General features: G+C 41.0%; 1 protein-coding gene across 1 annotated transcript; it reads right to left on the bottom strand.

Moving 5' to 3' along the window:
• Nucleotides 1–10,215: 10,215 nt before the first annotated feature.
• LOC111598866 lies at nt 10,216–10,873 on the bottom strand. The gene is made up of 2 exons (XM_023314314.1): nt 10,629–10,873; nt 10,216–10,551 (listed from the first exon to the last, which is right to left on the bottom strand). Exons 1-2 carry the CDS (start codon nt 10,740–10,742, stop codon nt 10,342–10,344), a joined length of 324 nt encoding a protein of 107 aa, XP_023170082.1. The 5' UTR covers nt 10,743–10,873; the 3' UTR covers nt 10,216–10,341.
• Nucleotides 10,874–12,398: the final 1,525 nt, after the last annotated feature.

Here is a 12,398-nt window from a genome sequence, read left to right as displayed (position 1 = left end):
CTAAGTCGGGTTTTATAGCCTGAACCCATTGAAAATGGGAAATGCTTTTCTTAAAATATAACAGGCAGAAGAAGGCGTGGTAGACTCCTAAAGTATATGTATATATTCTTGATCAGGACAAGTCGAGTCGATTGAGCCCTGTCCGTTCGTCCGTCTGTCCATCTGTCCGAATGTCGATCTCAGCATCTATCTGAGCTGAAGACTTGACTATGTGTATGTATATCATATGTATTTCCGCTCAAACTGATAAGTTGTGCGTATTTAGCTCGCTCGCTCTGTCTGTTCGCCTTTCCTTCTGCTTCAAACATCATTAAAATTGAGTGTGAATTCTCACTCACAAAGCGCTCAAGAGCTCTGCTGGCGTTGCTTTTTGAGTGACTTTTAGGTATAAAAGGCGCAGCAGCGGCTGTGGACGATCAGTCAAGTTCAAGACCTGGACTAGGTCAGTCGCAGTGTGGTTCAGTGCAAATAGTGAATAAATTTTAAGTTTTTTTTTTTAATTGTTTAAGTTTAAATAATTTGTATTTATTATATATATATATGTACATATACAATATATGTTGAAATAAATATATTTTAAGTTTTTTTTGTTAAATAAATATTTAAATATATATTTAAGTTTTTCTTGTTAAATAAATATTTAAATATATATTTAAGTTTTTTTTTTGTTAAATAAATATTTAAATATATATTTAAGTTTTTCTTGTTAAATAAATATTTAAATATATATTTAAGTTTTTCTTGTTAAATAAATATTTAAATATATATTTAAGTTTTTTTTTTGTTAAATAAATATTTAAATATATATTTAAGTTTTTTTTTGTTAAATAAATATTTAAATATATATTTAAGTTTTTCTTGTTAAATAAATATTTAATAGTCAAATGTTCAAAATATAGTTTTTAGTATTTTAGCTATTTCTTAATTATTATTAATAATTACTAATTAGCATTCGGAGTAATGATCATTTATGTTCACGATTATTACTGGGAACAATCATTAACGATAATGATCATTAGCAATCTGATTTTTTTCATGATCATTTTCGTAATGCTAATTTAGTTACGATTAAAATTGTTAATGTCCATACTAATTATTACTATATATTTAATAAAATAAATAATATTTAATAGCATTTTTGTCATAGGCAGAGAATCTCTTCTCTTCAGTTTCATTTGTATAACGTATTTGTATAACATATACATATATTAAATATTTACATATGTATATTTAAAAATATTTAATAACTGTGTTATATATAAAAATATATTTAATACATTTTATATTTAATATATTAAATAACAATAACATTTATGCTACGTTTTTCTGCAAAGTAATCTATGTATGCATTACAATATATTTATTTATATTTATTTTTACTATATATATATATATATATACTATATATATTTATACATATATATTTTTTAATGCTCAATATAAGACACGGAAAATATTTAAAACGGCTGATAGGACAGTGTTCAGGGTATCTCCTAGTCAGGGGCATCCCGCCTACGGCTTTCTTACTAGTTAGTTAAGGGCTAGTATGTTAGTCTAATGATTATATATATACGATGTACGATATACACTTAATGATATACGGTATACGATATACCGTAAACAATATGCGATATATCAAATGAAACTATCTTGTGAAATTAACTAACTAATTTATCAGATTTAATTAATTTAACTAAATCGTTACAGTGAATTAGTATGCCCAGCTCAAACGCTTCGTTCCCAATTAAGCTTTGATTTGAATTTCACATTTTTTTTACATCAACTGCTTTGGAATCCATTCTTCATGCAAGCAACACTCAGCTCAGCACGAAGCTGGCTTCAATTGCCAGCAGCTCGAGCATATTGGGACAATTTGCGTGGCAAGCTGTGACACCTCGATAGAGATTGGGGCTTGGCTCGCACGCAGTAAGACAATTGTGAACGAATGCAAAATTATTCGAAGTAATTTCTACAAAATGGTTATAAAAACAAGAGCTTCACTCAGCGGAGCTGCAGAGCGAACGAAACAAAAACATAGACTAAAGAGTGAAATAAGTAAAAAAAAAAAGAAACGAAGAATTGAAGAAAAAACATAATAAAATTGAAAACAAATAAGTTCAGGAACCAGGAAGCGCCAACGGAAGAGCCAACGCTCATTGTTAGCTTTTGTCGGAGTTTGCCAGGCGTTTGGCTGTTGTTCTCGTTGTTGCTAATATACCCTGTAAAACGAGTAAGCCGGCTTAAGGGTAGCTGGGGCAAAGCCAAAGAAGTGAGCAGCAGTTGAGCTATGACAAAAACAAAAGTTTAATGATTACAGAATTTTAGACGAGCTTTAGCACAATTTCCCTGTAGCTAGGGAAATTTAATTGCCCAAACCGAGTGAATTCTGATTAGAATTTAATTGAATAATTGGAAGCCAAAAGGTGCGGGATATTTTAGAGCCGACCATGCTCAACTCTAGTGCAGAGGCTTTTTTACTGTTTTTTACAGTTCGACTAGCTGCATGATGGAGAGAAGGGTAAACTCACACACACACACACACATAGAACTTTGAGCCCCGGGAGCGTTTGCACCGTTGTGAGAGCTATTTAAAAACAATTTATTTTTAACAACTGCCATGCCAGAAGCAAAATCAACCTGTCGCGGTGCCTGTGTGTGATGTGTGGTATGCGGTGTGTGTGTGTGTGCTGTATTTGTTCTTGATTTTCAGCTAAAAAACATACGAGCATAAAAAAAAGAAGAGGCAAGGGAAAAGCGAATGTGAAGCGTCGCGTCGTTTGGCGTCTGTCAGTCAGGTATGCAAAACATGAAGTGCAGATGCTTCAGATTGGTTTTCCAATTACTCAACATTTCAATGCAAATAACACAGAGCCACGGCGACGGTTAACGCCAACGTTGAGGAATTTAAAAGTCAAACACACACACACACACACACAGAGGCAGCCTTGCATGCGCGTGTGTGTGTGTGTGTTAGATGGGGCAGCTGCCGCAGCCAAAGCCCAATTCACATACATATTTCTTCGATTTTTTACCAAAGATAAAATTTCAATCACGTTTCTTCACTTTTGCTTAACATACGTATATTCCCGTCTGAGTGTGCGTGCGTGTGTGCTAAAGGTGTAGTAAGCAACAACAACAACAACAACGAGGATAACATCTGCTACCCAGCCTAGGCTAAAAAATCTGTGACATGGCACAAGCAGAAACAGAAAGAAAAAAATTGTTGATTTGTGTCGTGTTTTTTGATCGGCAAAGACATTAAGCGAAGCTTGACGACTTTAAGCATACATCTATGTGGCTTACAGGGTGTTGCTTGAGTAAGGCTAGTGGAGATTGCTATTCAACTTTCAAATTGCAGCCAATAATGACTAGCAAACAGTTCACAGAGTTTTTCAATTTAAATTCGCCACTTGCCGATGAAATATGAAGTCTGAATGAAGAGCCAAAGCTTTGCCAACTATTTGAATGAAGCTGAAGAATTTCGTTTAAGTTTGAAAGGAAAAGCAACTCAGGATCGATCGTCAGGATTGTCAAAAAGAGAACTGACCCAAATCTTGTTGTGCTTAAAACACACAACATTTGTTTCAGCAAGCCAGAGATAAAATGAGAGGTGACAGAGTGTGAGAGAGAGAGGGAGAGAGTGCGGGAGTGAGAGTGGCTCTGCCTGGCTTTGGCAATTAGAAAACAAAATATTTGTGGCGCAGATAGTCAACACCAATTTGTTTGGTAACATGGCAACCAGAAGGGCAGTGTGTGTGCGTGTGGGAAGACGGCATGTGTGGGCGTGTGTGTGTGTGTGTGTGCGAGTGTTTGCGGGCAAAGCCCGTAACCTAAGGCTCTTACCTTTTATCATGCACATCATGGACTGATTTACGTGGCGCATTTATTGCAAGGGCAGCCACTAAAAGTTTTTAAATTACAATTTACAGTTTCTGTTTCCACGTGTGTGTGTGTGGGTGTGGGTGTGCTTGTGTGTGTGCATTTAGTTGCTGTGCTCATTGTTTTTAGCATTCAAGTGGCAGTTAAAATGGCTTCAGCCTCAATTGCTGCATCCGTGAGCTCTGCTCCCCATTGGCTCGCAGTCCTTCTCTTTCTCTTTCTCTTCTCTCGCTCTCTTTCTCTGGCTACCCCTTCTCTACTTTCTTTTCCATCCTCTTGATCCGCGCCCTTGTCCGTTGCAATAGGAAAGTTGACGTGACGCTGTGAGCGATTTATTGTTTTTGTGTAGAAAGCGTAAAATGGAACAAATTTTGTACACACACACACACACACACACACACACACACACACACACTCACTCACTCACTGTGTTTGCCACGCCCACTTGCATATGAATTTTGCCAGCTTGTAGGCGCCCCAGCAAGACTCCGACTTTGGTTGTTTTTGTTTTTTAATCCAAGCAATGCAGTTCACTAGCAGTCGCTGCGGCCACGCCCACACGCCGCCCCTCGACTAGGCAGTTAATTGTAATGCTGCAAAAATGCTGTCAAAGTTATGCGAGTGCGAAAATGTCCACAGGCACACGCCATGCCACGCCTGGCTAACAGCCTCCGCCAGCCACTTGATGAAGCTGCCAACTCGGTTCGTTGTTTTTTTTTTGTTAGCACTCGCTGCTCACATCCCGTTGCTTGAGCCACATTTTTCGCAGTTATGACCAACATTCGAGTGCTGGCAGCATGTTTCAAATCGACTTTTGGCTATTTTTCGTTACCTTGAAGCAGGGCTTTTAGGTTAATTTCACTAATAGGTAAATAGCTTGGAGTCAATTATGATTGATGATTGCTGATTGATGACTGATTGCTAACTGATGATTGATGATTAATGAGTAATGATTGATGATGGCTGATTGCTTATTTATGATTGATGATTGATTGAGATGATGATTGATGGTCGATGATGGCTGATTGCTAACTGATGATTGATGATTAATGACTAATGATTGATGGTGGTTGATTGCTAATTTATGATTAATGATTGATGACTAATGATTGATGATTGATTGAGATGATTAATGATTGGCAATTGATGATTGATGGTGGATGATGGCTGATTGCTATCTGATGATTGATGATTGATGACTAATGATTGGTGATTGATGGCTGATTGCTAATTTATGATTGATGACTGATGACTAATGATTGATGATTGATGGCTGATTGCTAATTTATGATTGATTATTGATTGAGATGATCAATGATTTTTTTTTTTTTTTTTTTTTTTCGTTTTTATTTCTTTATTTTGTTGCAGCTTATTGTCTTAGACTCTATAGCGCATTTAGCTCTAAACCTTAACTAATGGGAGGGCAGATATGCCAATTATTCTGCACTTGTAGCTACTATCTTAATTAGTTCTAATATTGTCTAGAGGATGCAATCTCTTCAGTCTTCGCCTATTGTTGTTTATAGCCAGGTTGCTTGCGAGATGGTTAGGATGCGCTGCAAGTCTGTCCGCGTATCTTGAACTGTGTCGCCCAATGAGTTCAGCAACTGTGGGAATTGCTAAATCCCTATGTAAGACTGAGTTTCTTACAAACCAGCTGGCTCCAGTCCATCTGCGTAGTGCTTTATTCTGCAGGGTCTGAATTTTGTTCCTTGTAGTCTTCGCCGAGGAGCCCCATAGAGAGATACCATATACGAAGGTTGGGACAACTATTGCCTTGTAGATGGCGGCCTTGCTGCTGTAAGACAACTTGCTTGAAGCTCTCAGCATCCAGTCGAGGGTTTTTAGCTTGCTTTTGCATTTTGAGGTTACTTGACTTATGTGCGCTTTAAAAGTCAGCCTTCTGTCAAGAGTGATACCAAGGTACTTTACTTTTGAGGCTTTGGGAATAGTGGGCCCCAATGCAACGCTTGGGCAATCTCCTCTTCTAGTGGCGAAGGTAGTATGTACAGACTTTTGTGCATTAATGGTGATACACCACCGTTTTGCCCAGCGTCCGAAAGAGTCCAGATATTTTTGTAGTGAGTCTGAAGCTTCTTGCGCAGATACGTGACGTGATAAGATGGCGGTGTCATCTGCATAGGTCGCTATGAGTACTGCATCTGTACTTCCTATATTTGGCTCGGGAGTTGGCATATCTCCTGTGAATAAAGTATAAAGTGTTGGGCCTAGAACACTACCCTGTGGTACTCCAGCCATAATTGGTCTAGTCAAGGATACTGTTTGCCCCCTTGACACTTGGAAGGTTCTTCCAATAAGGTATGAGGATAGCAACGCGAAAAATGGGGCTGGAAGGGTGGTCCTCACTTTCTGCAGCAGTCCCAGGTGCCAAACTCGATCAAACGCCTGTTTGATGTCTAAAAAGACGGCAGAGCAGTACATCTTTTCTTCAAAGGCTCCAAGGATATGGTGCACAACTCTGTGAACCTGTTCCGGTGTTCCATGCTGTCTCCTGAAGCCAAACTGATGGTTTGGAATGGCCTCCTGGCGTCCCAGATGTGTCAGTACTCGTTCCAGAAATATTCTTTCGAATATTTTGGAGAGTACTGGCAACAGGCTAATTGGTCTGTACGACTCAATTTCTCCCACGGGTTTGCCAGGCTTAGGAATCATCACAATCACGGCGCGCTTCCAGCAGGCTGGAAAGTGCCGGATGCGGAGCATGGCGTTGTACACCATAGTTATGTAGTCTATGGTGGAGTCAGGCAGTGCTCTAAGGACTCTGCCGTTTATTAGATCATATCCAGGGGATTTTTTTGCCTTCACTCTTCTGATGTGTTCAAGAACCTCTTCTTTTGTACATCCAGTTATCTGGTCTTCAGCTGGGAGGGGCGAGAGAACGATGTCTTCTGTTGCTTCGATTTCTGAGGCCTCTGCGGTAATCACCGGCGTGAATTGGTCTTGAAGGTGGTTTGCAAAAGCCTCAGCTTGAGCTTCGTCTCCAATGTGCCAGGAACCAGAAATGCTCCGAATGGGATGACGTCGTATTGGCTGCCGTTTGAGCTTTCTTGTAAATTTCCATAATTGAAACTCTGCGTCAGTGGGCGATTCAGCTCGTACCAGCGCATCGCTGATACACCTCTTTTGAAGCAGGGCGAGAGCAGCTTTAAGATGCCTCGTGGCTTCGTTGTACATGGATTTGGCATCAGGCGTGCGTAATCTTAACCAGCGTCTCCTGGCCCATCTTTTGTGTATTAGTAGGTGTTGGGCCTCCAAGGTGAGGGGGATGTTGTACGGAGACTGTTGTCTTGTTTGGCAAGATGGTGGGGCGGCTTGGTGCGCAGCTTTGACTATTTCTTCCTGCAGTTTGTTTGCTGCGTAGTCCACGTCTTCAGGAGTGTTAAGTTCCATTTCTATGTGCAAAGAGTAATGGAGCTCGCGCCTAAAGACTCCTAAATCTGATCCTGCTGGCAGTAGTTGTTTCCTAATGGGCAAGGGCTGTGGCTGCGCGTGGATTGTGACTATTAGTGGCAGGTGGTCAGAGGATAGGTCCAAGGATTCTTCAATGGTCAATTGCCGGTCACAGATGCCTTTGTAGACAGCGAAGTCGATTGCCGAGGGCCTGTGTCCATTAATTGGGTAACGGGTGGGGGCTCCAGTCGCCAATATGCTGAATTGTAAGTTTTGAATCGCCTCAAATATGACTTCTCCGCGACGATTCGCACTATTGCTTCCCCAAAATGGGTGCCATCCATTCCAGTCGCCGCCGATGAGGGTCTTATTCAACCTTTGGCCTAGAACCTGTTCCATGTGATGATCACACAGACCAGTGTTTGGCGGAAGATAAATTGACGCAACTTCGATCGCTCCAATAGACGTAGGCAGGGTGATGGCTGAGACCTGCATTGTTGCGTTGCAAATTGGCAGTAAAGGTGTATGCGGTATTGTTGCTCGTATGAGGATTGAGGATCCACCAAAGCAGTTTGCTCCTTCACCATGAGCCTGATAGTGTTCGTATCCGAAAATTTGTGTAGTGGGGCACTCATGAGTTTCTGTTATTAACATTATATCTATGTTTTCTTGTGAGAGAAACGCAGCCAGTTCCTGAGTCTTGTTTCTCAGGCCATTGGCGTTCCAGATACCCACACGTAAAGCCATTATTTGTAGGCAAGCTTGGTTATGATGGCCATTAAACTGTTTAGCATGGTTGCTTGTTGGGATTGTACTTCTCGCATCGCTTTGAGCTCGGCATTAATTGCGTCAAACTGACGTTGTTGTTGCTGAAGCATTTCAGTGAACAAAGTGTCACTTGTGGTATTCTTATTTGACGGTCCACCTCTAGCGGCCTGTGCGTAAGAAACACCACTAATAGGCGTTGCAAAGCTCGTGGCTTGGGTAATGCTCCGGGGCCTTGTAATTTCGGAAGCAGTACTCGGACCCGTAGACGGTGTTTGTGTGGGACTCCTTTTTTGTGCTGGGGATTGCAATTTGCGCAACCGCTTGTATACTTGGCAGCCCTTATAGTTGGCTGGGTGCTGTAACTCACAGTGCACACAAGTTGGTGCCTGGTCCTTTTCGCGGGTGCAGTCTTTGGATGCGTGTTTCCCGGCGCAACGCACACATCTGGGAGCTTTGTGGCAGTAGCGTTGTGTGTGTCCAAATTCTTGACAGCGATGGCATTGTGTCAGGTCGTTGTATCTTCTTGGCAGTTCCACTGTGCAGCGTTGCCTGCAGACAACTCGAATGTCCAAAATTTCTTTGTTGTTGGGGGCCTGAGCCACGTCAACAAAAAATATATTTAGCGGTGTTTTGTCCATACGGCTCAGTGGGTTGTGCACATTTGTAATTGTGTGGCCTTTGGTTTCCAATTCCTTTTTAATTAGTGTTGTATCAGTGCTGGAGTGAAGCCCTTTGAACACGACTCTATATGGTTTGTCCTCCTTAAGCTGGTAGCAGTGGAACTCCAATTCCAGCTTAGTAAAGTGGTCTATAACTCTGCGATAGTCCTCACTGCATTGGGTTAATACACCTATGTTATTCTTCTTTGGCTTAATTACGTATGATTTAGCATCAATTACTTTATCTATTATCTGTTGAAGTAGGGCCACAGACTTGATGTTTGGACACCATATGGGGGGCGGACGAGGTTTCGGAGTAGTTTGCTGGTCGGTCAATACTGGGGCTTCTGGAGCTACAGGTGATTCGCTGTAGTCTTCATCTTCTTCTACGAGCAGTGAAAATCGATTTTCTGATATTAATGCTGCATTGCTGGTGCTTGGTTCGTCGAAGATGAGCCTTTTCTTGATGGTTTTTGGTGAATTTGGCTGTTTACGTTTCGTGTTTTTGTTGTTAGTGATGCCTTGCACGGAGGCGATATCTATTTTTGAGTTTATTGGCATGATGGAGGCTTGCCTATTTGCCATCACAACGTTAAGCTGGGCTTGCATTTCTGCATTTACCTTTACAGCTGTAGCGAGGTTATTGACATTAGATGTCATCGCGGATTGTGCTTTTGAGTGCAGGCGCACTCGCGCCAAGCGACGAAATTTCGTAAATTGCAATTAAAGCAATTGAGTTACGCGGAAGCAAGCGATAAGAAAACGCTGCGTGTGCGGTTTTTGTTGCTGTTGCGTTGAAGAATGCACCGCAAAGTTCTATTTTTAGAACTCTGCAGCAGTAGAGCTTAAGCGAAGGCTGTTCGAATTCACGTCTTTACAGGTCGAACGACTGATCGCGATTGATCAATGATTAATGATTGGCAATTGATGATTGATGGTCGATGATGGTTGATTGTTAACTGATGATTAATGACTAATGATTGATGGTTATGATTATAACTGATTGCTAATTGGTGACTGATGATTGATGTTTGATGGCTTTTGATTGATGATTGATTAATGAGTAATGATTAATGACAGATGATTAATGATTAATGATTGGCAGTTGATGATTGATGGTCGATGATGACTGATTGATGTTTGATAATTGCTGATTAATAATTGATGATTGCAGATTGCTGATTGATTGATGATTGATTTGAGAATATTTTAGATGTGGATTGAATTTTAGTTAAGATTTCACAAAGCTTTCAGATTAAATTGAAACATTTTACACAAATTTTTAATTGGATAAAACTTTTAAAGGTGTGTAAAATCATAAGACGGTGCCATATATTATAGTTTTGATTAGAAAAATCAACCCACTTTTAACTTAGCTGTGGAAGCTTGAAGTATAGGCCTTGGCTGTTTAGGAACCTCGTAACACTTCTGTCCCTGCCTACGGGAAGTTTATTTATATCGAAAACTCAAGGCGGAATGCAAAGGCAATGGGGGTAACAAGTATATGAGTACATGTAATTCGTGAAACATACATTTAATACACAGTAAAACATAAATTTTAACTTGAAGAACATTGAAATTACAAGTGTTCGTCCAAAGTAAGCCTTGGGGTCGACCCCCAAGCTTAGCCGCCAAGGCTGCCGGAAACGCGTAGGAAGGCCTCGCTGCGTCCGAAGCTCAACTTGACAATGCCATTGATTGCGTCGCGATAGGTGATCAAAACGGGGCCGCTAAAACGCTGTCCATTCACACTGACAGTTCCGTTGCGACTCTCGTTGACCAGGAACAAGCCCCGCTCGCTTCGCGTCAGTGTTGCGTGCAGCTTGGCCACAGTCTGCCGTTGGCCATATTGCAGAGAAGAGTAGAGTCCAGCTTAGCTGGCTTAAACAAATACGCAATTTAAATTGTTACCTTATCGTCTAGGCAAAAGTCCAACTCGCTGTCAAGGACATTGTTGCCAATGCGTAGCACCTGATAGGTGCGCAGTACAATAGTGGGACGGCCCTTGAATGTGATGCTGGCCATCACTCAATCTCTAGTCCTCTCGTGCAGGTAGTTTTCGCTCTGAATCAATTACTAAATAAACAAAACTGATTGTTGATGTGCATCGAATTGCTTTAGAATATTAATCGAACAGACTGAACTGTGCTATCTGTCAGCAAACTGGGCGCGCTTGACTCCTAGGTTACTTAGGTTCCATTTCAATTTGAACTGAGCTGAGTCTAGGATCTATCATCACATCATCATCATATGTGCTAGGCACATGTCAGAAATATCCTGCTCAGCAGCTATGGCAATACTCCAAGTTTTAAAATGAAACAAAACTGTAAGCACTACGATTACAATAGATTAAACAGTTTTGGCATATGAAAAAATGTAAGTCGAATGAAAAGGAAATACTACTCGAGGACTTAACAAAGTGCTGTGACACGTTTATTGTTCTATAATTTATGTCTAGCTTAGATATATGAACTCTTCCCCCTCGACTTACTCTTCCAACTTCATGTTGGCCATCTGTTAGCTTACATACGCATAGCCAGGATAAAATCAGAGTCGAGTCGAGAGTTTTCTCTTTTCTGTTTTCAGTTTTCAGTTTTCAGTTTTCAGTTTCCAATGCTGAAAGCAATATTCGCATGCTCATAATTTACAATACGAAAGTTTTCGCAGCATAGGGGAAGGAAATTATTACTTACATCAAAGATTTGCATATATTGTCGTTGGGGACGGGTGGGGCGCAGCCTTTAGGTTAGGTGTTTGGTTAGGCGTATGCGATTTAAGCCAAATTTGTCGTGTGCCCAACCAGCAGCGAGCCAAGCATAAAAGACAGAAGCCCACGCGGACGTCGAGCGTGGAGACGGGTATTACAAAAGAAAGAAGCAGGGAAAAAAGGCAGAAAAGAAGAAGAGTAGTAAAAAAATGTTCAACCACACACACACACACACACACACACGTAGAGAGAGTGGAAAGCAAAGTAAAGTAAAAGAATTCGAAGAGAAAACTTTGCCTTCAATGAAATGAAATAAAATTGCATTACAACGGGCACAAAACGAGGGGAGCATGAATGCTTCAAGGGCGCTTCTTGCCGTTAGGTATTGCTGCTGACGAAAGGGGCGTGGCGTGGCGGGGCCGTGCGACGCGTGGCATAAAAACTTTCGCCATGCGCCCGTTATAGTGCTGCGAAATGCTGGCTTAAGTAAAGTCAATGAACGCCATCGCACACACATGGATATCCATATGTATATATACACACACACACATATATATATACATATGTATATATGTGAAGTCGCATATAGAAGTATAAATTTGTTTAACCCGCACATGTGTCAAAGTTTTTTAACCCAATTTCCGCAATTAAGTTTATATCATTCAGCACCCACCTCAGCTGGAGCTGGAGCTGAAGCTGCCAACTTTATATATCAGTCAAACCAAATGCCAGGAAAGTGTGCGCACGACTGTGCGTGTGTGTGTGTGTCTGTGTCTGTGTGTGGTATGTCGAGATCCGTGTCCATGTCCTGGGCGTCGACAACGACATGTAAACTTTAAACGACCTGCAGACGAGCCAGAGCACAGAGAGTTCGATGTGGCTGGCTGGCTGCAGGAGAAAGTCATGTGCCAGCTGACATTTGACAGCACTGTATGCATGCATAAGACAAGTTGGCAGTACTTCATATATATATA

This window comes from Drosophila hydei, unplaced genomic scaffold (assembly GCF_003285905.1).
Source record: "Drosophila hydei strain 15085-1641.00,03,60 unplaced genomic scaffold, DhydRS2 tig00000215-arrow-arrow-pilon, whole genome shotgun sequence".
NCBI lineage: Eukaryota > Metazoa > Arthropoda > Insecta > Diptera > Drosophilidae > Drosophila > Drosophila hydei.
Note: the sequence above shows the minus strand (reverse complement) of the source record. Positions and strands in the feature narration are given on the sequence as shown.